Source organism: Alosa alosa, chromosome 3 (genome assembly GCF_017589495.1).
Source record: "Alosa alosa isolate M-15738 ecotype Scorff River chromosome 3, AALO_Geno_1.1, whole genome shotgun sequence".
NCBI classification, from domain to species: domain Eukaryota; kingdom Metazoa; phylum Chordata; class Actinopteri; order Clupeiformes; family Clupeidae; genus Alosa; species Alosa alosa.
The window spans coordinates 30,941,670-30,965,699 of record NC_063191.1 but is presented as its reverse complement, the minus strand read 5'-3'; the positions used below and the strand labels follow the sequence as shown (position 1 = coordinate 30,965,699).

General features: G+C 42.1%; 1 protein-coding gene across 16 annotated transcripts in view; it reads left to right on the top strand.

The window, feature by feature from the left end:
• Nucleotides 1-24,030, top strand: part of mycbp2 (MYC binding protein 2) — a 283,844-nt gene that overhangs the window by 227,057 nt on the left and 32,757 nt on the right. For all 16 annotated transcript variants that reach the window (XM_048239181.1, XM_048239179.1, XM_048239178.1 and 13 more), the window contains 3 exons: nucleotides 8,192-8,311; nucleotides 8,539-8,640; nucleotides 8,776-8,904. In XM_048239181.1, the coding sequence (XP_048095138.1) occupies nucleotides 8,192-8,311; nucleotides 8,539-8,640; nucleotides 8,776-8,904 (351 nt within the window). The remainder of the gene's footprint in view (nucleotides 1-8,191; nucleotides 8,312-8,538; nucleotides 8,641-8,775; nucleotides 8,905-24,030) is intronic.

Here is a 24,030-nt window from a genome sequence, read left to right as displayed (position 1 = left end):
TTTAATATCAAATATTGACCGGGATGCCGACCACTTGTGTAGGCCCCTAACAGTTGTTTTACAATAAGAAGCAAAAAGGCTTACGAGCGAATCGTTTAGCCTACCTATACTCATGGTTGTGGAGGATGATAGTTAGCAGCTGTGAAGTCTTTTATTCTCAAGATGGCCTAATGGTGTAGCCTAGGCTACTGTCTACGAAGACTTAGGCTAAAATACAACTATCTACAGTCATCCAAAAATGAATTGCAAGAGATAAGCTATGAAGGGAAAAAGTGCAGCATTTTAAACAATATTTTTACCGGAACAGTTTTGTCTCGTGAAATTCGTGCTTGTGGACATCAATCTATCTCCTGTCCTTCTATTTCAAGTGATCATGAGTGTAATATGATTATATAATCACAACAAATGCTAATAAATGAAAACAGAATAGGCTTATGTGCTATAGCCTACAGGTTAGGCTAACTCCCGTATGTAAGTTGTTGTGATCGCACACAACAACTTAACACAGCAACCTTAAAGGGACACCAGGCAACGTTTTCGTGTTAATTAATCATCTTCGTAAGTCGGTATATGGTTAAATGACTCATTACGGGGCGAGTGAAGGCTCTCTCGCCCGCCCCTACTGCCTGTAGGAAGAATATCCCACTTGCAAGTTTGGTGTATCCTACCCGCCGACCGAAGCAGGATCAGTTTACAGCACAGAGGCAGGCTAACGAAACGCTAGAGATTGTTGCAAACGTGTGTATAATGGCAGAGCCGGCGAAGAAGCAGCGAAAACCCTTGACGGAAGACGCAAAGAAAAGGAAAAGAGCTTCAGACCGAGCGAGGGGGAGTTTCATAGATAAAAAGCATCAGGCTTGCCTGGTGTCCCTTTAAACACCACTGTTGAACCTAGGCTACTGCTTCAGTCATGTAAGAATAGCAGTTTATGAATTATCTTTACCCGTTTAATCAAGTCCACATGACCAAAATAACAGCATATTTAAAGGCTGAGCTAGCATAACAGCCTAATATAGCAATGGATAACTAATAAAAAGTCTCATACAATTAATTAACTTTATCACTCACATTCTGAGTTTTTCTGGGTGGTTATATATCCATGCAGATCGTCTTCGAATAAGCCATCGCTGTTGTTATGTTATAATATGTTACAGGATTCATGATTTTAACACCATTAATGTTACATGATGCTGAATGACGCTGGCTATAACTGTAGGCTACCGTTCAACGTCTGCTGAGTCTACAAGCCTACCAAAACCTGTCGCTGTTCAGTTGAAGTTGAATGATCAAATATTGTTTGATTTTGTGTCAACTTTCAGAGGGAAGACGTTCCTTTCTGGCCAAATTTCACAGCTTCTAAGAAAGTCTATCGTCTTCGTGTAAACAGAGTTTTGAACAGAGAAAAAAAGTTAGGCTACTACATGCAGGTTCTCCCATAACGTTATCGATACAGATCAATGCACCAAATCAGGGCAATTTTAGCGAAATAACGTTCCTGTGACAGGCTATCAAATATTGAACAATGGGATAACGTTTCATCATCACCTTTATTGATGCCTGAAATGTTGACATTGCTGAAATACAGAGATGTAGCCTACTGAGAGGCAGCTGCAGACAACGATGTTCAATGGGTTCAACTTGTCCCTTGGCTACCAGGTGGATGTAAACAAAGCTAAAGAACCTAGAATACGTCACATGAAAAACGTTAATACCATCCTCAAAAAAACTACTATCCAAAATCTACAGAATAGTGACTCAAACAGACATCACCATAAGTCTTTCCACTGCCAAATGGGAATCGGATCTATCTATTCCCACCAATGTCAATTTCTGGAACCAAGTCTGTAAAAATACCTTTCTCATGACCCAAAACACTAACCTGCAGCTAATACAATACAAGATTATCCACAGGACTCACCTTACTGGTCGGAAATTATTTCATATGGGTTTCACTTCAGACATCTGTCCCCACTGCACTCAGAACTGCCCGGACACATACATTTATGCACTTTGGCACTGTACCCCTATAAAACAATTCTGGGAAAAGGTTACAGAGATCCTCTCCACCTTCTTTGGCTGCTGCATCCCAATGTCCTCATCTCTCTGTCTGCTTGGAGACACCAACACAATCAACCTAAACCACTAGTAAAACTCTGCTGGTCGCGCTAGCTGTCGCCAAGAAAACCATACTCATGAACTGGAAAACAAAAAACAAAATCCATAATTCTATCTGGAAAAAACTATTTTTGGATCACATCTCACTAGAAATATCAAATAGCCCTTCTGGTAATAACTCAAAAGACTCCCTCTCCATTTGGCCATCACTCTCCAAATTCCTAAAATCATAGCCCTGCTGGCCCCCTCTGCCTGAGACTCAGTGTTCGCGATTTCATTTACCAATCACTTATCAACCTAAGAAAACCTGCCTCACCATTGTCCGCCATACCCCTTCACTACTCAGATCACTCACCACTCACCAGTGTTGTAATGTAACGGAGTACAAATACTTCGTTACTGTACTTAGGTACAAATTTCACGTATCTGTACTTTACTTCGCTATTTAAATTTATGTCAACTTTCACTTTTACTCCACTACATTTCCTAGATAAAATGCATACTTTTACTCCGTTATAATTTCCACTAAGCATCTTCGTTACTCGTTACTAAAACATAAAAGAAGAAATGTGTGCGAATGCAATAAGGGAGGTTTGGCGAATCACTGCTCCTAGATTGCATTACGCACGCTGCACGCTCTATTTCAGCGCTTGTTTGTTGCTAAAGGAAGACGCACAACTGAAACCGCCATGGAAGCACGAGCTGGAGGACCTCCCGTTATCATAGACGACCACCCCGACGATAGTGGTGAACTCGGTGAACAGGGTAGTGGTGAAGATAACGTCATACACCTGTGGCCGTATTTGCAAGAAATGTCTGTACATTAGCAGCTTTCTGTGAAGCTGAACACTCCGCTACCTGCCTCAGCGGCCTGTGAAAGGCTATTTAGCATCGCAGGACTTGTCTTCAGTCCAAGAAGAGTAAGACTGAATCAGGCCCAGGGTGGGTAATCGGGAGAATTCCCGGTGGCCGCTTCACTTTTGGGCCAGTCGAGGAAAAAATATTGACATTTGTCACGTTAGTCTATCTTTTCAGTAGGACACGCTCCGCATTCTGTGCATGACACCAATGCAATGCCTCTGCATGGGTTGTAGCCTACGTGAGGGAGTTCTCCCCTCCCAAAAAGAGTTGGTTGGGTCTTTTCCAAAAAGTTTTCTCAGATACGGATAGCCGAGCCGGCCCTACAGTAGACACAAGCGTCAGGAAGGATGGATGGTAGAAAGAGGCCAGGAGAGACTGTGCAGCAGATCCAGTGCTTAATTTGTAAAGTGGGAGGTGCCGGAGCGCAAAGGCGGGATGGATCCGGCGACTCAAAACGGGGATTTGAGGTTACGGACCAACAACAAAAAAACCTGCGTAGCCTACATAGCTCTGACTAAAAAAACTAAACAATGCAGTGTGTACACCAGGGCAATGTTTATTAACTTCAGAACTTGCAACACACTTGACTGCATGGGTGTAAAATGTAACAGCAATTATCCATTATCAAATTATCGGAAAAAACTAGACAAACACTCAACGTAGGCCGAAATAAAAACATATAGGCTACAGTATGCTATATATTGCAATGATGACCACCCAGTAATCAATAATCAACTAGATACATCTTGGAATGATTAGTAATTTCTGATTGACACATCTGAATACCTATCTGAACCCCTATTCCCTATGTTTTTAATATACTGTATGTCAGTGCAGAGAAAGTCTTTTCGCACAGGTATGTGGAGCCAAACGGCGTCAGTACGTCCAGCCTTGAATAGCTGTGGATATTCCCTCTCGACTGAAATCCAGAACTCCGCAAGCGTCTTGGAATTAAAATCTGTCTTTAAAGTGTGGTCAAGTGATGGCTCTTTTATTTCCCCCAAATTTATTTGATTTATGGAAATCATTTCGCGACCCACCTCTCGGCGTCCCGCGACCCCCGGGGGGTCCCGACGCCCACTTTGGGAACCCATGATCTAGACCATTGTTGATTATTTTTGTACAGCCACAGCATATTCTGTGTTATAGCTATGAACACATACAATGGCTCGTTTGAAAGGTGAGACGTTAAGCTCTCAGTGGGTGCAAACCGTGTATTTCTACATGCCTCTGTTCCTGAGAAATCCCAAGCTAAACAGAGGCTAGTTTTCATCAAAATCGCTGTTTTTTTTTTCTAGAAATGGAGATATAACGTCTTTCATGAAAAATCAAGTGTTGCCTGTAAAGCTTCCGGAAAGTGACCTAGAGAGACCTGGCGAGACTGCCACCTAGTGATAGACCCACGAAAATGGCCTGGTTTTGAGTTGACGTGCATGAGTCACTGATTCGACCCAAAGTGGCAACCGAGTTATGATAAAATGTCCAGATAAAATGTCCAGATTGTGCGTTTTCATGAGTTTTCGATCGTCATATATTTAATTTTTAAAAAAAAGCTAAAAACTTAATATTACGTTTTTGGCACTCAACACATGGGAAGGAAAAACGTAATGGCATTCAATGAGTTAAGCCCTTAGCAGATCAACCAGTTGACCACTGAAAATGATGAGCCCGAAATTAGTGATGAGAAGGCCATGACTACAGGGACAAGTAGAGAGGATAAAATAAAGTTATTTAATGTAAGAAAGAGCAATTACCCTACATGATAAATATGCCCTGTTTGCTCAGAAGAGGGTGTAGTAAAGGAGTAGGCTAAATCACCAAACAACAATATAGCCTACCCATGCAAAAACATGTAGCCTAAATATTAGTTCAATATGCCTCTTTGTGGAAGCGTGGGATAGGCTACATTTCAAAGGCTTTCTTTCTATCTTTCTGTTTTTGTTCATTTGTGGAATAGTGGAATATTTTTTGCTAACTCAGTTGAAGTGAATTATTATATAACCTTTACTGTACACATTTGTTGAACCATGGTACTAATAAAAACTACAGGATAGTAAGAGCTAAAATGTTGCTTAATTTATCCAATTTCCACCACTATGGAAAACGTTGGCCGGTCTTGGGCCTGAAACTCCCGGGCACTGAATTCTGTCAACTTTGAAAACCAGCTTCTTTTGAAGATGAACAGACACCTTTTCAGTTTCAACTATGACTGGCATATTAGTAGCTGCTGGACATAGGTGGCCTGTGGGTGTGTGAGATTGAGATGGTGATCTGGGGAGTAAGCCCTAGAAATGCTCATACCAGGAGGGTGATCCTAGCATCAGTAGCAGCAACTGGAATCCATGCATTTCCACGGAATTATTTTTGGAATCTCCCTTATCATGCCTGTTCATTCGTACTCGTCGCTCGACTTATCGTGACTAAATTCAAGATGGCGGCGAACGGTAAACTTCCTCAAGGTACTGTCTATAAATCGTCTTGTAAATAAACTACCAGTGCTTTTTCAAAGTTCTCAATGTCTCGTTTCAAAATGTTAAGGCCCTCGGAAGTCTACTAATGAAGTATGGAGCTACTTTGAGCCTCGTAAATGGTGTAAAACAGTGATTTATTTGCATGGATAGGCCAATGCCCGAGGCATCCCCATCGAAAAACTGTTGGTACCATCGGCTAACTAACGCCAGATTTCTGAGTGCAGGGGACAAGCCGAGATGAGCTATGAGACATACGTTCACACTCGGTATCATGTTTCAACACACTTTAGGTCAATATCACACTGGAATTCTCCTTTAATAAAAAAATAGAATACATTTTTTTTTTTTAAAAAGGCCCAAACATAAATGATCACATTCATCTAATCTTTCCTAACGATCCGCTAGCTGCCCGCCCCAGAAGCAGGCCATCAAAAAAATCCAGTCTCTGTAGGCAGCCTAGGCTCTGAGATCTGCACACAAAAACATTTGTTGCCAACCACTCAAAGGCAAAATAAAGTGTTCCAACCAATAACCGACGAGATGTGCGTTCAGGAGAGTTTCAATTCAGGCATGAAAATTCCTCACCTTTCGGCGAAATTCTACATGGTTAACATGGTTCGCGCAGATCCGATGAGAAAATATTGTGTGTGTGTGGGGGGGGGGGTATGGGGTTACAACTGAGTTTACAAATCACGCGCAGACGCGAACGCATCTTGATGCGTTGTAAGACAAGAGCCCAATTATCCAGCAACGATTATGTGATTGCAGATCCTATGCATTTAGCCTATTAAACAGTGGAAGCTAATTTTTGCCGCGGATGCAACGCGAACAGAATGCTTGCGCTGGAATAGCCTCTCTGTCTGTGTGACTACAGATATATGCGTCTGAAATGCCAGCTGGAATGTGAGCCCGGCGAGGAGAGATGCTTATTGATGTCACAGGTGGGCTAGTTGAAACTTTCAACTTCTGTCAGAAAAAGACGTTGAGATTGGTGTAACAACGTAGCATAAGCTGTTAAGTTAGCGATATTGGACAGAAATATAGACATACGGAGTTCATTTGATGAGGAATAGGCTATACGTGCAGTTTGAGCCATCTAGATCGACAAAAGGTGAAGCAAATAGGCATACTTTATCAGTATAGCAAAGGCCAATGTGAATAACTAAATAGTTGAATTAAATACTCCTAAACTGGGCTTGTGCGTTTTGTCGAGTTCAAAGACAAAAGCAGTGTTTGCCATGGTAATGTCTTTTAAGAAACGTTCAGTGGCCTGATCAGTAGGCCTAGTCTGTGTCTACAGGGTTTAACATGTTTAACACTGTTCACACAACTTTATTGGTTGGTTAAACACACTAGCACAATGCCACAATCTGTAAGTAGCCTAGGCTGCAGGTTAAAACATTTCAAACCAATTTTACAAATTAAAGCCTAGTTTACTCTACCCAAGTTTATTTATTACCTGGTTTGGTCCAACAAATATTAAGACTTATCTTATTCAGACTTATTCTAAATAGTCTACTATGAAGTGTCCATTAGGCCTATGAAATCTTCAGAAATGTTTGATAACTTCAGGCACAAAGAAATTACTGAGGAGGAGAGAAGGGCCAGGTTGAAGCATGTTGCCAAACAGCGCAAGTGGGCCCCTTCACACTTAGGCCCAAGCCAAAAAGAAGAAATAAAGGTATTTTTTTGTAAAAATTAATAATTTTCTAGTTTGTTTTCTTTATAAATCTCTGGTTTTAGGCAACTTCATACTCCATGGAAGCTATGCACTATTGGCAACAATGTCACTCGCGCTTGTTTTGCTATGAAACGGCCATTTCCCTCTTTGCGCGCCCTTCTCACCCCTTTTTCACCCCTGACCCGTTTTCATGCCTGATAATTGTACGGGACGTTACCCCGCCATCGCTGATACAACCTTTAAAGTGAATGCTTACTCGATATTGATTCGCATTGTTTATTATCACATATGAAGATCACATTAAATAGCCTAGGACTTCGAGACATGGGGCAAACTTCTACCACCATTCCCAAAATGTTATCCCAACCAATGAAAAAAATTTGCCCCTATAACAAGGTAGGTGAAGCACGTTCCCGAACAACTTATTTACCTCTGAGGGAATGTCCAGTCTTCATCAACGACATATTGTTGTTTATTGTGACTTACGTTGTCTCCGTCTGTAACATGGAACCTAATAGGCTAATTCTAGCTGGTGCCGGAAACGAGCACCCATGAAACGGCATTTTCATAATGATGGATGTGGTCAATTTCAAACTTTTTTGGCTGAAGTAGCTAGCCTTGATACCTCCATGGTGCGGCGTGCCTGTTGTTTTGTTTCCGGTCTAGCTAGATCCGGTGTGGTGTTGTAGTTCTTCTAACGTTACTAGTTGTTGCTACAGCATGTGAAAAAAAACTACAAAGTGTGCTAGGCCAAAAAGAATGTTAATCTCGCGATAAAACAATTGACACCGTTAAAATGGCTTTGCGTTAACGCCGTTAATAACAAGTTTAACTGACAGCACTAGTTATTAATCTTATATCAAGATCAAAAAATCTAGTTGGTATTGTATTCATTATAAATAGACTCGCACTGCAAAAAAAAATTGCTTGGATGTAGCTTTCCCTGTCCTTACCAAAGCACAATCATATTATTTATGCATGAAAGTTCATTGAAGCTTTTATGAATATGTTTGAGATGCTCACTAATGTCATTATTTGTTGCCAATTTGTTACCCCTCCACAGGGGCATCTCTCTGATGCCTGGTCTAGAGTGACAAAGAATGCCATTGCAGAGGCCATCATTGCACTCACCAAGATGGAGGAGGACCAACGCTCACCAGCGCGCTGCATAGCCACAACCCGAGTATGCACTATACAAACTCATTTAGTGGTATAAATTTAGTTTATTGGTTTTAGGTAATGTGAGTTTTTTTTTTTTTAAAAACATAATGTGATTGCATTACCTCTTTAATTGAAAGACTACTCATGAAGAGCAATAATTTTATATTATTAAAATGATAACAATAACGTTTTCAGATGCAGGTAAACTAATTTTACCTGAATGACATCACGCTCTTCTGTGTCCCCAAGCTGTGGCTGGCCCTGGCGTCACTGTGTGTGCTGGACCAGGACCATGTTGATCGATTGTCCTCAGGCCGTTGGATGGGCAAGGATGGGCAGCAGAAACAGATGGTACTCACACTTCTGTGTTATCATTCTCAGAATTTCAGCGTTTAGAGCTGCCAGCCTGTAGCTTTGTCTTTCAATTTTAGAGTTTAGAGGGGCCAGCCTGTAGCTTTGTCTCTCTTCTTCTCATTTCTCTTACAGCCCATGTGTGATAACCATGACGATGGTGAGACTGCTGCCATTATCTTGTGTAATATGTGTGGCAACCTGTGCACTGACTGTGACCGCTTCCTCCACCTGCACCGCCGTACACGATCTCATCAGCGACAGGTTGGTATTCTGGGTGCTGTTAATAACCAGATCAATCTGTAGATGTTTTTTCACTAAAACCCATGATTTATTAACGCCATTTGTCATATTAAAGGATTTTGAAAGATTTTTACACAGCCAATTGGCGGAATGACCTAGCAAGTTCCTATGCGCCCCAAGATAGCAATGCACCAACAATGCATGAACACACCACATTTAACAAACACATCCATATAGGCACAAGTTTATTTGCTATTTAGACAGCGTGCATGCCTGAAGGGGAAAATGACAGCTGTCATGGCTTGTTGCTGTCTTGTTATTATGCATTTTTTTTCTGCCATGGGAGCTGTGAGAGCCCATAGTTCTGGCAAAAAGTTATGAATTTTGGCGCACAGATTCAGGACAGACCCATCATTCTTTTTACCAAGTTTCATGTCTGCACCTTGAATGTCAGCAACCAAAGGTCAAAGTTGGACGTACTGTATGTTCAAGCGTATTTGACCCTTATGCTTGATTTTCAAAACTTGGGTATCGTTGGAATGCTTGGATCAAACCAAGTTTAACACACCCTATGACGTCAGTTTCCATCATATTGGATTTTCTGCCATATTGGATTTTATCGAAATAAGCTGGTCACATACAGTCATGGCTAAAAATATTGGCAACTATGCACTTCTGTCAGATAATACACCACTTTCCCCAAACAATTGTTGCAATTACAAATGCTTTGGTATTCACATGTTTATTTGTTTTGTTTCCATTGGAACAACACAAAAAAACAGTTGTACAAGATATAGATAGATAGATAGATAGATTAAAAAGTGGTGGTTTTGGTGACGGGGATCATTGATAATTGTGTAAGCACAGTTTAAGGTGTGCTCAGAGTACAGAGTGTGGACTGTAGGGAGGTGACAACCAATTATGTCAGAGGCTTTGGTCACAACTCGCTCTAATTTCCTTTTGGTGCGACAGTCTGAACTCCCATTCTAGACAGTGATAGATGATGTAATGATGCTCTCTATGATGGCTTATTAGAAATTGTAAGAAAAAATAGGAAAGGTTTTCTCTTCTCTTGGATTGATACAGAAGTCAGGTTTTATTCCAGTGTAAATGGTAGAAAGGTTCACAAAAGTTCACAAAGGTTCAACCTATGCCTCTCTCTCTTTGTCCTGTCTGGGTGAACTCCCAACAAACTCTCAAAAGCTACTTGTTATAAATTGTTCTCAATGCAAATTAATCTGGCTTCTACCCAGAAACCGGTCTGATAGCCGTTTGTCCTATGTATATGATAATTGAGTTAACCTCAAACCTTTGACTGGGATGGTTTTCAATGGCTTACCCCCAAAACCTATACTATGATTGTTGGTGTTTCAGACCTCACTTGGGGCCAAACCGTCTGGCCTGCCATCAGAACATCAGAACCTTATCTTTGTTGGAGAAATGATACTTATACAATTTGGCAGGATACATTTCTTACAAAATGCACCAACAGGTGTTTGCTCACGTGAAACTTCTTAAGTTGCCTAAGGAAGTATAGTCTTTGAGTCTTCTTGATAATGTGAGTGGTGTTAATTTCCCACTTCACATTCTTGCTTATGTATAAGCCAAGGAATTTAAAGGAGTCTGTCAAGGTTATTGGCTGGTCACATATAATAACTGAGGCAATGATGTTAGGCCTCCTCCTCAAATCCACAACTATTTCCTTAGTCTTTAAGGCGTTGAGATGGAGCTTGTTGTTGCCACACCAGTCTACAGCACAGTTGACCTCTTTGCGGTATTGAGACTCATCATTATCACTTATGAGGCCAATGATGGTGGTATCATCTGCATATTTTAACATTTTGTGGTAAGTGAGATATCAGGTCATTGGTATAGATGGACCAGTGTTGAGAGTCAGAGGGCATGATGTAGCTTCTACTAGAAAACAGCGATTAAGGCATTTGTCGAAAAGAAGGATGTTTTGGCTGTTCTCCCTACAGGATTCACAGTAGGCTATTTTGTTGCTCTGATTGGTTAGGTTTACACTGCGCACTGCAAAAATTGCATATTTTAACAAAATATTGTTGCGTAATTAATAAATATTGGTATTAATAATAAGTGTTATTAATCTTATATCAAGATCAAAAAATCTAGTTAGGGGTCTATGCAGAGAAGCTGCGGGAACTCTATTGTTTTTGTTCTGATTATTCCCTATTATTATTATTTTTCCACAGCAGAACAATGTAAACAGCCATAACCGTAATAGGTACAGACTCCAAATTTTTACTATAGTTCCCAAATTAGTGCATGATCTCAAAAAAAGGAGCTACTCATTTCTGTCCATAGGGGGCGCTATAATAATCATGTTTACGTTTGTGCTCATATCTCCAGAACCGTATCGAATTTTCCAAAATTCTTCTTTCTTCTTGTTCCTTCAGAACTCCTGCATTAAATTAACCCAGCCACACCCATTTCCATATTGCAATTTTTCCCACCATTTTCAGAAAATCTTATCTTCTAACGGTCTGATCCTATTCAAACTTGGTGCACACAATCAATAAAACATTATTTGGACGCACACCAAATTTCGTCAAATTCTGTGAAATTGAAATTCGTGAAATTTCCCGCCATTTTTAAAAAACTCAAAAGTGAATCTAATCTATCTCCTCTTAGACCGTTGGTCCAATTCCTAAAATTTGGTACACATCACCTTCAGACCAGGCTTTGTCCGGTTTTTGAATTTGTCTGACTGTCTGCCAAGTTTGTACTGATAATACTTGGTTAGATTTTATTTTTTGCAGTTGTGACACTGCCACATTAGTTTAGGTGCCATTACTTAAAATTAAGTATTATTTATTACAAATATGTCTGTAGGTCTCATATAATATCAGTGTGATATGAATATGTACTTATTTATATGTATTTATCATGCTTTATTTCCACTGTGTATGATGGTATGGATATGGGTGATTTGTATGGGGACACTGTCGGCCGATACGCCTATCACCGCGCACCCAAACTTATATAGGGGAGCGCGCTAAATGATGGGGGCGGTCTGAAGAAAGTAGCAAGCGTGTGGGAGATTTTTGAATGTGTGGCGCCAGTACTCAGTGCTGCAGCTGAACGTGTTGTAAACTGTTTCTCGTAAGGGGTAAATAGAGAGAAAGTATCCCTACGGAGGAAACGGACTTTATATAAATGAAACGCCGCAATGCGGTGTGGGAGACCAGCTGCTACCAAGAAGAGGACGCCACGTCAAGGAAGCCTTTGCAGTCGGCTGACTGGATTTATGCACCGGAGTTGGTGAGACCGATTGTTTTTCTCCTTTTTCTATTTTGCGTGGGATAACTGCAATCCGATCATCGCATTTTTTCCCTTTTTTGTGGATTACCTTTTTTGTTTGCACGTCGCGGGACAATTCGCAGGCAGCGGCCTTCTTGTTTCCTTGTTGGGATTATACAGACTCTTGCGGGCGTCCTGGCAAAGGACAGGATATCTTTCGCTTAGTTTGGACTTCTAGGTTTAGTTTCGGGACTAAAACAAAGGACATTTAATTCATTTGGGGTGGTGTGGGTCATTTAATGTATGAAAATATAACGCGCTATACCAATGCGCAAGTTTCTGGTTTATTGTTTGGTGCGTGTTTTCCTTTACTGCTGGTAAACTGAAGATACCGTGGTCTATGCTATAGTTTTGATTACGTGTCGGATGCACTCTGATTTGTACATTGTTTCAGGCATCTCATAACAAACTGACCGTGTTTATTGTTAACTGCTTAATCTTTCAAAAGAGCCCCTTGTGCGTTTTAGTTAACACAGCCAAAGGTAAAAGGTTGATTGTTACAGATGGTGGCCCGACGGGAATGAAATATAATTCTGATTTTGCATTGCTGTTAATAAGATTGCAGTTAACATTGTCAGCTTTTGTACTTCTTCTGAATTAAGCTCATTACTGTGTATAGCCAGCTATCATATACCCCTAGCATTGTTTTTCATTGAATTTAAAAACATTTTGAGAATACTGACTATAAAACTAAATGGACATGGAAGAAATGAGGATGACACCACTTGTAGATCTTGATGATTCCCAAGAGGAAGAGGTAGTGGGGAATATGCCTAGTACTAGGGCCTCTACTCCTACATCTGTACCTGAGCAGCACAATAAACCAAAAGGAGATGCATGGGTCACGAGGAGAAATCCTGTGGGTGAAGTTACATCACTTATTAGTTCTCTTTACATATCCCAAACGGAGGAGAATGAACAAAGCCTTAGAGATGAGGATAATACATCTTACCTCACATTACCTGCGCTCATGTCCTTTACCACTGACTTAGGGTCAGTCATGGAGAGGTTAATTAATCTTGAAACTGATTTCAGAGAGTCTGTCTCTAGTGCTTTCAACAGAGAAGATAGCATTAGGGGCTATGTTGACAGAAGTGTTGAGGCCCTTGAACAAAGTATGATATCTACACTCAAGCAGTTCGAAGAAACGTTGGTGGAATGTTTACATCGGCGGGATGAAAAGTGGAAGGCAGAAATTCAACGGCTGAAGCGCGCCAGCCTTATGTCTGTCTTCAAGCCTGTACAAACCACTGGAACTACTAGCCATCCTCCCTATAGTCGCTCCACTGCAGCTCAAGCTTCTCATGGTTTGCCGAGGCCTCAAGCATCCACTGGTGCCGTCTCTCAAAGTTATTTTCCTCTTAGTGCAGGTTCCCATGAAGAAAACCCCTTTCCTTTTACTTCTATTACCTCTCCTAATATGCTGTCTGCTTCAGCCAATGTTGCTCAGCCCTCTGTTCCTCTTACTGAACAGCTCATGCAAAGGCAACCAGCTCCTACCACCGCTGTGACCCAGATCAAGACACCTTTCATTAGGTCTGGTTCTCAGCAGCCAACACAGCCCTTCATCACCAGCACAAGCCTCCCAACTCCTTTGACTGGCCTTGATAGTCAGGCCACAGCCACTGTGCCTGTGGTTTACTCTAAGCCTGCTGTTCATATGGATTTCCCCTCTTTTAGTGGGTCCAGAGAAGTGGCTGACGTTCTTAACTTTGTGGAGCAATGTGAAACATATCTTGCTGTTCGGCCGTTAACCATTGCAGAGCTTTTAGGCGCACTTTCTGGTGTTCTTAAAGGGTCAGCCCATAGCTGGTGGTCTGTGGCGAAAAAGCATGTTCGCAACTGGCCAGAGTTCAAGGAGGCTTTCCAGACCGCTTTCCTGCCTCCTGATTACCTCTCGGAGGTAGAGGAGAAGCTGCGGGACATGGTGCAGCTGCCCGAGCAGTGTTTGAGGGATTTTGCATATGATTATCGTGCCCTTTGTCTCCGGTGGAAGCCTGAAATCACTGAAGCAGAGTTGGTGAGAAAAATTTTGAACAACTGTAATCCCCGAATCGCGGGCTGTCTTAGAGGCACCATCACCACTGTTGACCAGCTCGTACAAGTGGGCACGTTGGTGGAAAAAGACTGCACCTCTGCAAAAGAGTACTGGGGCAAAGTGGACCAACAGAAGGCTAGGGAAAAGTCCTCAAAGAAGACCAATGAGAAGAGTAGCTCCAAAAAACCTGCCGATCTGGTGACAGTAGTTCAGTATGGGAAAAAATCTCCGTTGGCTCTTCTGCATGTTCCTATTGCAGTGAGGGGAAAGAATTGCCATGCTGTATTGGACACGGGATGCACCTTTTCTCTCATGTGTCAGAGTATGTAGATGGATATGGCTTGTGAGGGTGAACAACTGAAGTCCAGTGGGGACCAAAGCTTTGCCCTGGCTAATGGGAAGACGTACGGTGCCATAGGAAAAGCACATCTTCTCTACTGCTGGCATGAAATGATGTGGGCACTGGAGACGTACATCCTGGCTGATGACAATCTGGCGTTTCCCATCATTCTTGGTTTGGATTTCTTAAGCAAGACCTCTACCATCATCAATATGGGGGACCAAACTTATGGGGTGAAGGGGCCCAGGGGCTACACATTTCATCCATTCCTGGGACCACTTCAGGAGAATATGGGGCGTCACGTCACTGATGATCAGTCTAATGCCAGTCTTTATGTAGCTGTTCCTTCAGGGAGCGCTTTAGTTCCATTTTCTTCACCTGGAGTGGCAGCTCTGTCCTTTCCTGATCAACCTCCAGAGATCCAACAACTGCTGCAGGCTTGGCCTGAGGTGTGTTCAGGGAAATTGGGGAAGACCACAGTGGAAGAACACAAGATCTTTACAGTGGATGAGGTTCCTGTCCGCTGCAAAGCCCATCTGGTATCTCCCTATAAGCATCAGATTATTGCAGACCAGGTAGAACAGATGCTCAAGGATGGGATTATTGAGACTTCACAGTCTGCCTGGGGCGCTCCAGTGGTTTTAGTCACCAAGCCTGATGGGTCCATAAGGTTTTGTGTTGATTTTCGACATCTTAATGCCAAGACTCATCTAGACGCCTACCCCATGCCTCTCATACATGACCTGCTTGAGTCCATGCATGGGGCAGCTTTCTTCAGCACTTTAGATTTGAAATCAGGCTATTGGCAGGTTGCAATGGCTGAAGAAAGTAAAGCCAAGACGGCCGTCATAACTCCAATGGGCCTCTACCAATTCAAGTGTATGCCTTCGGACTAAAGAATGCTGGAGCCACATTCCAAAGGCTGATGGAGAAGGTCCTGGGGGAGCTGAGGGGGAAAATATGCTGTGTTTATATTGACGACGTAATCGTATTCTCAGCCACCCCCAAACAACATCTCAAGGATTTGAACGCCGTCACGAAAAAGCTCCATGAAGCCAAATTGACCCTCAACCTAAAAAAATTCTTGGGCCATGTGGTATCAGAGAAGGGCGTTCAGGTTGATCCAGAGAAGACCCTGGCGGTGACTTCCTATCCGACTCCTACCAACATCAAGTCTTTGCAGCGTTTTCTGGGCCTAGTGGGGTGGTACCACAAATTCATAGATCACTTTGCAGACCTGGCAGCCCCACTAAACCGCCTGAAGAGGAAAGATGTGGTGTGGATCTGGTCAGAGGACTGTCAGCGGAGCTTTGACCAGCTGAAAAGGGCACTGGTCAATGCTCCTATCCTGATACAGCCTGATCACACATTGTCATTTGAGGTTCACACGGATGCCAGTGATGTGGGTCTGGGATCGGTGCTGGTCCAGACGACTGATGATGGGGAGAAGGTGATAGCATATGCTTCCAGGGGGTTGCGTGGAGCGGAGTGCAACTACTCTACATCCGAAAAAGAGTGTCTTGCGGTGGTGTGGGCCATTGAAAAATGGAGGCACTTCCTTGAAGGTACGGAGTTCATCGTGTATACAGACCATGCTGCCTTGACCTGGGCCTTTAGTTGTCCAAAGACTTCATCTCGGCTAACGCGCTGGATCCTACGGCTGCAACAGTTCCAGTTTAAGGTCCAGTATAGAAAGGGTCTGCATAACATTGTCCCAGATGCTCTGTCTAGAGCAGTAACTCCTCCCACTGCAGCAGCCGCATATGTTGCTGTGAACAGTTCCCCAGACCTGCCCACTTCGTTGTCGGCAATAAGGGAGGGTCAGGAACAGGATACAGAAGTCAGTGACCTGGCCAAAGAGGCTGCTACCAACAGTAGGCTGGATAGGGTAGGGTTTACAATGTTGCAAGGGCTCCTGTACCGTCGCTCACCTGTGAGAGAGGGGGGAGACAAGTTCCAACTGGTGGTACCCAGGAGCCTTGTGCCTGTTTTCCTTGATTACTTTCATGACCATCCTCTGAGTGGCCATTTGGGCAGATTAAAAACCCTCTTGAAGGTCCTTGAGGTGGCCTGGTGGCCATCTGTCCGAAAGGATGTATGGAACCACGTCAAGGGCTGCAACATATGTCAGGCTTACAAGCCTGAAAACCGTCAGCCTGCAGGGTTCATGCAGCCAACCCCAGTCGAAGATGCCTGGGAAAAGCTGGGAATGGATCTTATGGGGCCATTTCCCCGGAGCAAAAATGGTAATACCTTTCTTCTTGTGATCGTGGATTATTTTACGAAGTGGGTGGAGATGTTCCCCTTAAAAGACAGCAAAGCCCACCGCATTGTGACCATCCTAAAAGAAGAGATCTTCACTCGTTTTGGTGTTCCGCGTGAGTTAGTCTCAGACCGGGGGTCTCAGTTCACTGGTCATGAGATGGCTAACCTCTGTAAGACCTGGGGAGTAACACAGAAGTTTACCACCAGCTATCACCCCCAAGCCAACCTCACCGAACGTTCCAACCGGACCATCAAAACGATGATCGCCTCCTATGTAGGGAACCAACACAAGAATTGGGATCAATGGGTTAGGGAGTTCCGTTTTGCCATTAATGCTGCCTATCACGAGACCACGGGCCGAACACCTGCAGAGCTGGCACTTGGAAGATCTCTGAAAGGGCCACTAGAGAGATTGATTGGGACATCACCCTCTCCTCATCAACCTCCATACACGATCCTGGAGAGACAAAAATCAATGTTTGGGGAAGTCAAGAAGAGAGTTGGGGGATGTCAGGCCAGACAAGCCAAGTATTATAATGCCCGCAGGAGAGGTGCACAACTCCTGCCGGGAGACTTGGTCTGGGTCCGCACTCACCCACTCTCAAAAGCATCCGAGAATTTCTCATCCAAGCTTGCGCCTAAATGGTCGGGTCCAGCCACTGTGGTGAGAAAAGTAGGCCCGGTCAACTACCAAATACAGTGGAATGACCAAAATAGAAAGACTGACACCGTCAATGTGGTCAACGTGAAGCCCTACTTAGGGGTTCAGCCTCCGGTACCTCTGGCTGGGGGGACTGTGACACTGCCACATTAGTTTAAGTGCCATTACTTAAAATTAAGTATTATTTATTACATATATGTCTGTAGGTCTCATATAATATCAGTGTGATATGAATATGTACTTATTTATATGTATTTATCATGCTTTATTTCCACTGTGTATGATGGTATGGATATGGGTGATTTGTATGGGGACACTGTCGGCCGATATCGCTATCACCGCAAGACCCAAACTTATATAGGGGAGCTAAATGATGGGGGCGGTCTGAAGAAAGTAGCAAGCGTGTGGGAGATTTTTTGAATGTGTGGCCAGTACTCAGTGCTGCAGCTGAACGTGTTGTAAACTGTTTCTCGTAAAGGGGTAAATAGAGAAAAGTATCCCTACGGAGGAAACGGACTTTATATAAATGAAACGCCGCTTGTAATGGTGTGGGGAGACCAGCGTTACCAAGAAGAGGACGCGTCAAAGGAAGCCTTTGCAGTCGGCTGACTGGATTTATGCACGGAGTTGGTGAGACCGATTGTTTTTCCCTTTTCTATTTTTTGTGGGATAACTGCAATCCGATCATCGCATTTTTTCCCTTTTTGTGGATTACCTTTTTTGTTTGCACGCCGCGGGACAATTCCGCGAGGCAGCGGCCTTCTCGTTTCCTTGTTGGGATTATACAGACTCTTGCGGCGTCCTGGCAAAGGACAGGATATCTTTAAGCTTAGTTTGGACTTCTAGGTTTAGTTTCGGACTAAAACAAAGGACATTTAATTCATTTGGGGTGGTGTGGGTAATTTAATGTATGAAAATATAACGCTACTATACTGTGCGCGTTCTGGTTTATTGTTTGCGCGTGTTTTCCTTTACTGCTGGTAAACTGAAGATACCGTGGTCTATGCTATAGTTTTGATTACGTGTCGGATGCACTCTGATTTGTACATTGTTTCAGGCATCTCATAACAAACTGACCATGTTTATTGTTAACTGCTTAATCTTTCAAAAGAGCCCCTTGTGCGTTTTAGTTAACACAGCCAAAGGTAAAAGGTTGATTGTTACACAGTGTGACAGTAGAGAAAACGTACCAGAGAACAAACTCAGACACATTCAATTCCAATATTCGAGGGACTGGATCTTCCTCCATCTAATTCCGCCTTCAAATCTGGCTCAATCATGTATGGCTCCATGTCTATATTTTTTCTGTTTTGTATTGCATAATAGGGCTTTTGGCAAGGACTTTTATTATTACTGCATGACCGACTAGGCAATCCATTTCAACATTTAAAAAAAAAAAAAAAAAAAACACTTGAACTAATTGTGGCCGCTTGCTGTGGGTCAACAGTCAGAAACAGGAGTTGCAGTGAAACAAATTTAGAAATTGAATTATGATTTGTGGGGAAGGGGAGCAGATGGCAACTCATACTCTCAGTGCTGGGCCACTTGGCTGTCAGAGGGCTTGTGCTGGCTCTTCCTGAGACAAACTAGAAAGATGAGAGAGACAGACCAACATTATTGAGGAGCACAGTTTCTGCCACTGACCTAGCCACCCAGCCCTCCTGGTCGTCTCGTTCCTCATTTTGACCACCCTGGTGCTGGTGCCTCATCTAGAAACAGTTCTTAGCATTTCAACCAAAATATGACAGGTGCTGGTGCCCAAAAGCTGCCACCGGCACCGTCTCCCTGAAGTTGCCTGTTTCCAAAGTCGGGTACCACAAACGCCATAGAGAGGTTGTAGGCGGAGCCACCTCAAAAGCAAGAAGGATTTCCGCCAATCGAAAACTTTATCCAAGATGGTGTTGCTAAGTCATAGAAGGCAGTATTTACGTGCTAACAAGTAAGTTCAGGGTTTGCGGCCTTATATTTTGTGAAAGTTAGCAAGAAATATGCACTCTTACATCTAAAAAGTCAGTAAGTTTTATAACCAAAAATGCATCTGAAGCCATGTACGATCTATCTGTCAGCCACCTAGCACGTCATCAATCACCTGTGAAGCACAGCCCACTCAGTGGCTTTTTTTTAGCTAATGTGACTAGGGTTAGCCCATCAAAGTAAGCTTGAAATGATAATGTAGCTTACGCACCCATTGTCTGGAGCGCAGTAGCCGTCTGTTATGTGTGCTGTTCATGACAGTCTGTGCATGTTCAATTCATGCAGCCAGCCTTCAATTTCAAGTAGTATTAACTTGAAAAAGTAAGTTTAAAAACACAAAAGACAGTAGTAACTTTCTGTCTCCCATGATTTGTCCCAGAATAAATGTTGCTTGTGAACATTACAATTGTAACTATAGTAACAAGCTACAACATTCAGATTGGTGCTGAAACGTGTGTAAAAGAAGCCGAAGCCGGCCCAAGTCAACATCAGCACCAGCGCATGGCGTGTGTCCTGGAGATTTTGGTCCTCTCTCCTGTTCCAGTCATCGTTGCTTCCAGCAGCACAGTCACTGCATGTAAATTTTACTTCTTTCAAAGGGGTTTCAAAGTTCCATAAGAGACAAACAAAAAAAGGTCACTTCTGAAAAGGGTGGCCGTAGGCCCTTACCCTGAGGCTGGCCTAGTAGATTTTGGATCTTCACTCTTCAGTAGCCAGTCTGCCTGAGTTTTGTCCTGCTGAGTTGCACTGCCTGCTAATTGCCTGATTAAACCAGTGCACATGGTTAGAGGCACCAGAGACACCTGGGCTGGGTGGAGCTTCCTAACACACTGCATTGGGGTAGTACTGCCCATCCAACACCATACTTCTTAATAGTTGCAAATGGGCAAAAATTAGCTAAGCTAACAACCTCAAGCAGAACTAGACTGCATTTCCGGCGGGAACTGCGAAAGTGTGCTTGCCCTGGTCCGGTCACCAACGTGAGCAGACAGTGGCATACGCTATGCTGAACCTGGCTTGATCCAGGCATTGTAACAGTGCCTTTCAGTGTTGGAGCAGTGGCAATATCTCAAAAGCTCTAGGAGAGGGCTATTCAACTATTGGCTTGCGGGTTGAATGCGGTTCGTTGGATTTTACCTTTGTCCTGCCTTCAAATTTAACTTCTATGACTGAGATCAAATCAATAAAATAAAATCACAGCAGTGATTGGCTGTAAAAATAAATAATGTCACGCGTCTTGCGCCTCTCAAACTGGGCTATCAGGTAACCTACAGAGGAATTGAAATTATAAATATAACCAAGGCATTAAAAAGCTGCTTGTTTGTCAGGATACTTTTTCACTGATTTATTTAAAAAAATATGAGCTATGAGTGTGAATGTTATATATTCCATCCCACACTGCAAAAAACTGCTTATCTAATAACATCTAACCAAGATTATTAGTCATATATTAAGATAAAAAAAACTAGTTTGTTTTGTTTTCAGTATAAAGAGACTTACCTAGCGCTTTTTTGTGAAATCATTTGACTTAATTTAAGAAAAGTTTGACTTATATTAAGACATCTCATCCTGAAAACAAGCCATATTTTCTGCCAGTGCGTTAAGCAAATTTGTCTGCCAGTGCGTTAAGTAAATTTGTCTTGATAAGACAAAGTCTTCTTGAAATTAGGTCAAAATGATCTTTCGAGAGAGCACTAGGTAAGTCTTTTCATACTAAAAACAATACCAAATAGATTTTTTGATCTTATTATAAGATTAATAACACTTGGTTAGATTTCATTTTTTTTTTGCAGTGCACAAATTATGTTTTACTGGTTTATTTGACAAATAATCTATATGGATTTGCTCTATAAAGACCTTATGTCTGTTTGGGAATGTTTTGTGAGCCTGGAGTTGTTTTGAGAGCCTATTGATGTAGCCTATCTCAGATGTATCTCAGAATAAAGGAATACTTCATATTACTCTAAACAACCGTCTGTAAATCAACTGTATACTACTGTCTACATTGCACTATATTTCTTGACCTGTCTCTGTATATTTCATCACCTTTCTATACTTTGCCTCACATTGCAACACAGCTCAGATCTTTGGTTGCTATGAAGGCCAATTGTTCTAAATGGATGGTTGCTATGGCCAAAGGCCAGTTCTATCTCTGCCGTTGTCAAGCGGGCATATCGTAGAATTCTGATTAACCTTATCTTATTTGAAACATCTCTATTTTACTTAGCCCACTTCCATACAGTGGGTAGTGGCCACTTAATTCGCGCTTACCGTGATTCACACAGCAGCATTATTAAATTAATCTGTCACCATATGCCTATGCCAACGTTTGCAAAGAAAACATTTTAATTTGATTCACATGAAACATTACATTTAATGTACATGTTGACAATGAGTAGGCTAGTTTTGGTTGTTGGTGGTGTTAATGCATCCCTTAGTTATGCCTACAATGCAAGTTCCCTCGCAATTGGAAGCTCCTAGACCATAATAGACGCATTTCAAAACATTGCGTTAGGAGAGGAGTCCTCGCCACTTCTTTTAAGCTGTCAGACTTAGGTGCTACTTTTAGGGCTAAAGTGCTTCGTTTATTGTTAGTAAAAAAAAAATAGCAGTCCTAAAGTTACAAGTGACGAAGTTACGAGTGCAAGCATATCATATCAAATGACCAAGAATGCTTCTCAGCTTAGCATTCTAATAACAGAAGGGGCACATTTATGTTGACCACTACAACATGACTCATTATGTCTGTAACTCTATAAAACACTTACTTTCATAAAGGACGCACACCATATCCAGCACATACACATGGAAACCGATATTTTAGGTTCTTGTCCACGAAAACGTGTCTCTGAAGCCCTGTTCTAGAATCTTTGCTCTGAAGGCTGCGTTGCTAGGCAACATCAAATAAACAAAATGAGAGTCTTTTCAAGGTATTAAAAGTGTACGTGTGATTAAGAATGGATGTGTGTGGTTTGCAATTAGAATAAACAAGAAATAACATTTCCAATAATTTCCCACGATAAATTACATAATATTTGCACTTCCCTTACTTGTAAAGCTCACACCGTATTTAGTGAAATGTAATACAACGTTGCCACCAAGCGTTCAGATGTATTTAACATTAACGTGACATTTCCTGCTTATTCTTTCGTCAACTCCAAGCTTTTAGGAAAACAATCTTTTTATCATAGTTCCCTCTTCAATGAGCGATTACCAGCTCGTTTTTGTAACAGAGATGGCTGTTTATTGTCCCTAGGTTTACAGAAACACCTATTCATATTAATATGTAGCCTATGGAGTGCTGCCGACCACTGTTCATTACATGGCCCAGAATGCCTTGCATGTCTTTACAACAAAACAACACAGTAAAACCTAATTGCCCATAAACATATGAATTTGCATACTTGTAACATTTTTAATAATACTCTCCCATCATGATATTTAACAATAATTAAAAATTTATTTTGAATACCGTCAATGTGAAAACAACTCTATTATGTAAGCTATATATAGCTACTGTTCTCCTTGCTATTTCAGTTCATAAGTCCATACTATCCCATGGCAGAGCAAGGATTTCATGAGTGGGCAAGGTTGCCCGGAGACATTGTGGCTGCCCAGAGGCATTGAGCATACTTGGAAGGCATTGTGATAGAAGGTGAATGGTAAGAGTTACCAAATACCTGTGGGTGGTTTGCAAAATGATGGAAACTTTTGGAATATTTCTTTTTTTTTTTTAGCTTATGCACCCTCACATTGGAGTCCCCAGTTCATATACAAAATTTGGTATCGATATGTGACAGTGTTCCTGAGATATGGACGACTTCCTGTTTCGGAGCTTCGCCGCCGATTTCATTTGGCTGTGATGGGCAAACGCTTGCGAAAAAATCAAAAATCCTTCCGGTAACTTTTGTGAGGCTTGGTCCAAGGATAATGTACGTCAAGTTTCGTGGCGTTCGGATCAAATTCGTGACCTGTGAAAATTTAGTTTCGCTTTCTGTTCAATCCAATATGGCGGACGAACGGCACGCCCACCTGACGTCATCTTCGCGACCAACTTACACCGGTACTGACCGGACGTTTTAAAGTTGGAACAGTGTCTCTGTCTCAAAGGGCCTAGGCACTAGAGCTGACAAAAAATTAGGGAGACGGGAAAAATAATAATAATAATAAAACTTAAGAAGAACAATAAGTGTGCTGCTTTGCAGCAAGCACACTTAATAATAAGTAAACTTAAGAAGAACAATAGTGGGCTTGCTGGATCAAACCCACTAATAAGAAAACTTAAGAAGAACAATAGTGGGCTTGCTGGATCAAACCCACTAATAATAAGAAAACTTAAGAAGAACAATAGTGGGCTTGCTGGATCAAATTCTGCTTTGCAAGCACACTTAATAAGTTAAGCAAAGGTTTAAGAGTTTTTTGTACCTTAAAATAATGTTTCCAAAAGCAAAGGTTTAAGAGTTTTTTGTACCTTAAAATAATGTTTCCAAAATCGTTTCAGTGGTTCATCAACTCAGGGTGAATTCTGTGAATGCAATTCTGCATTCG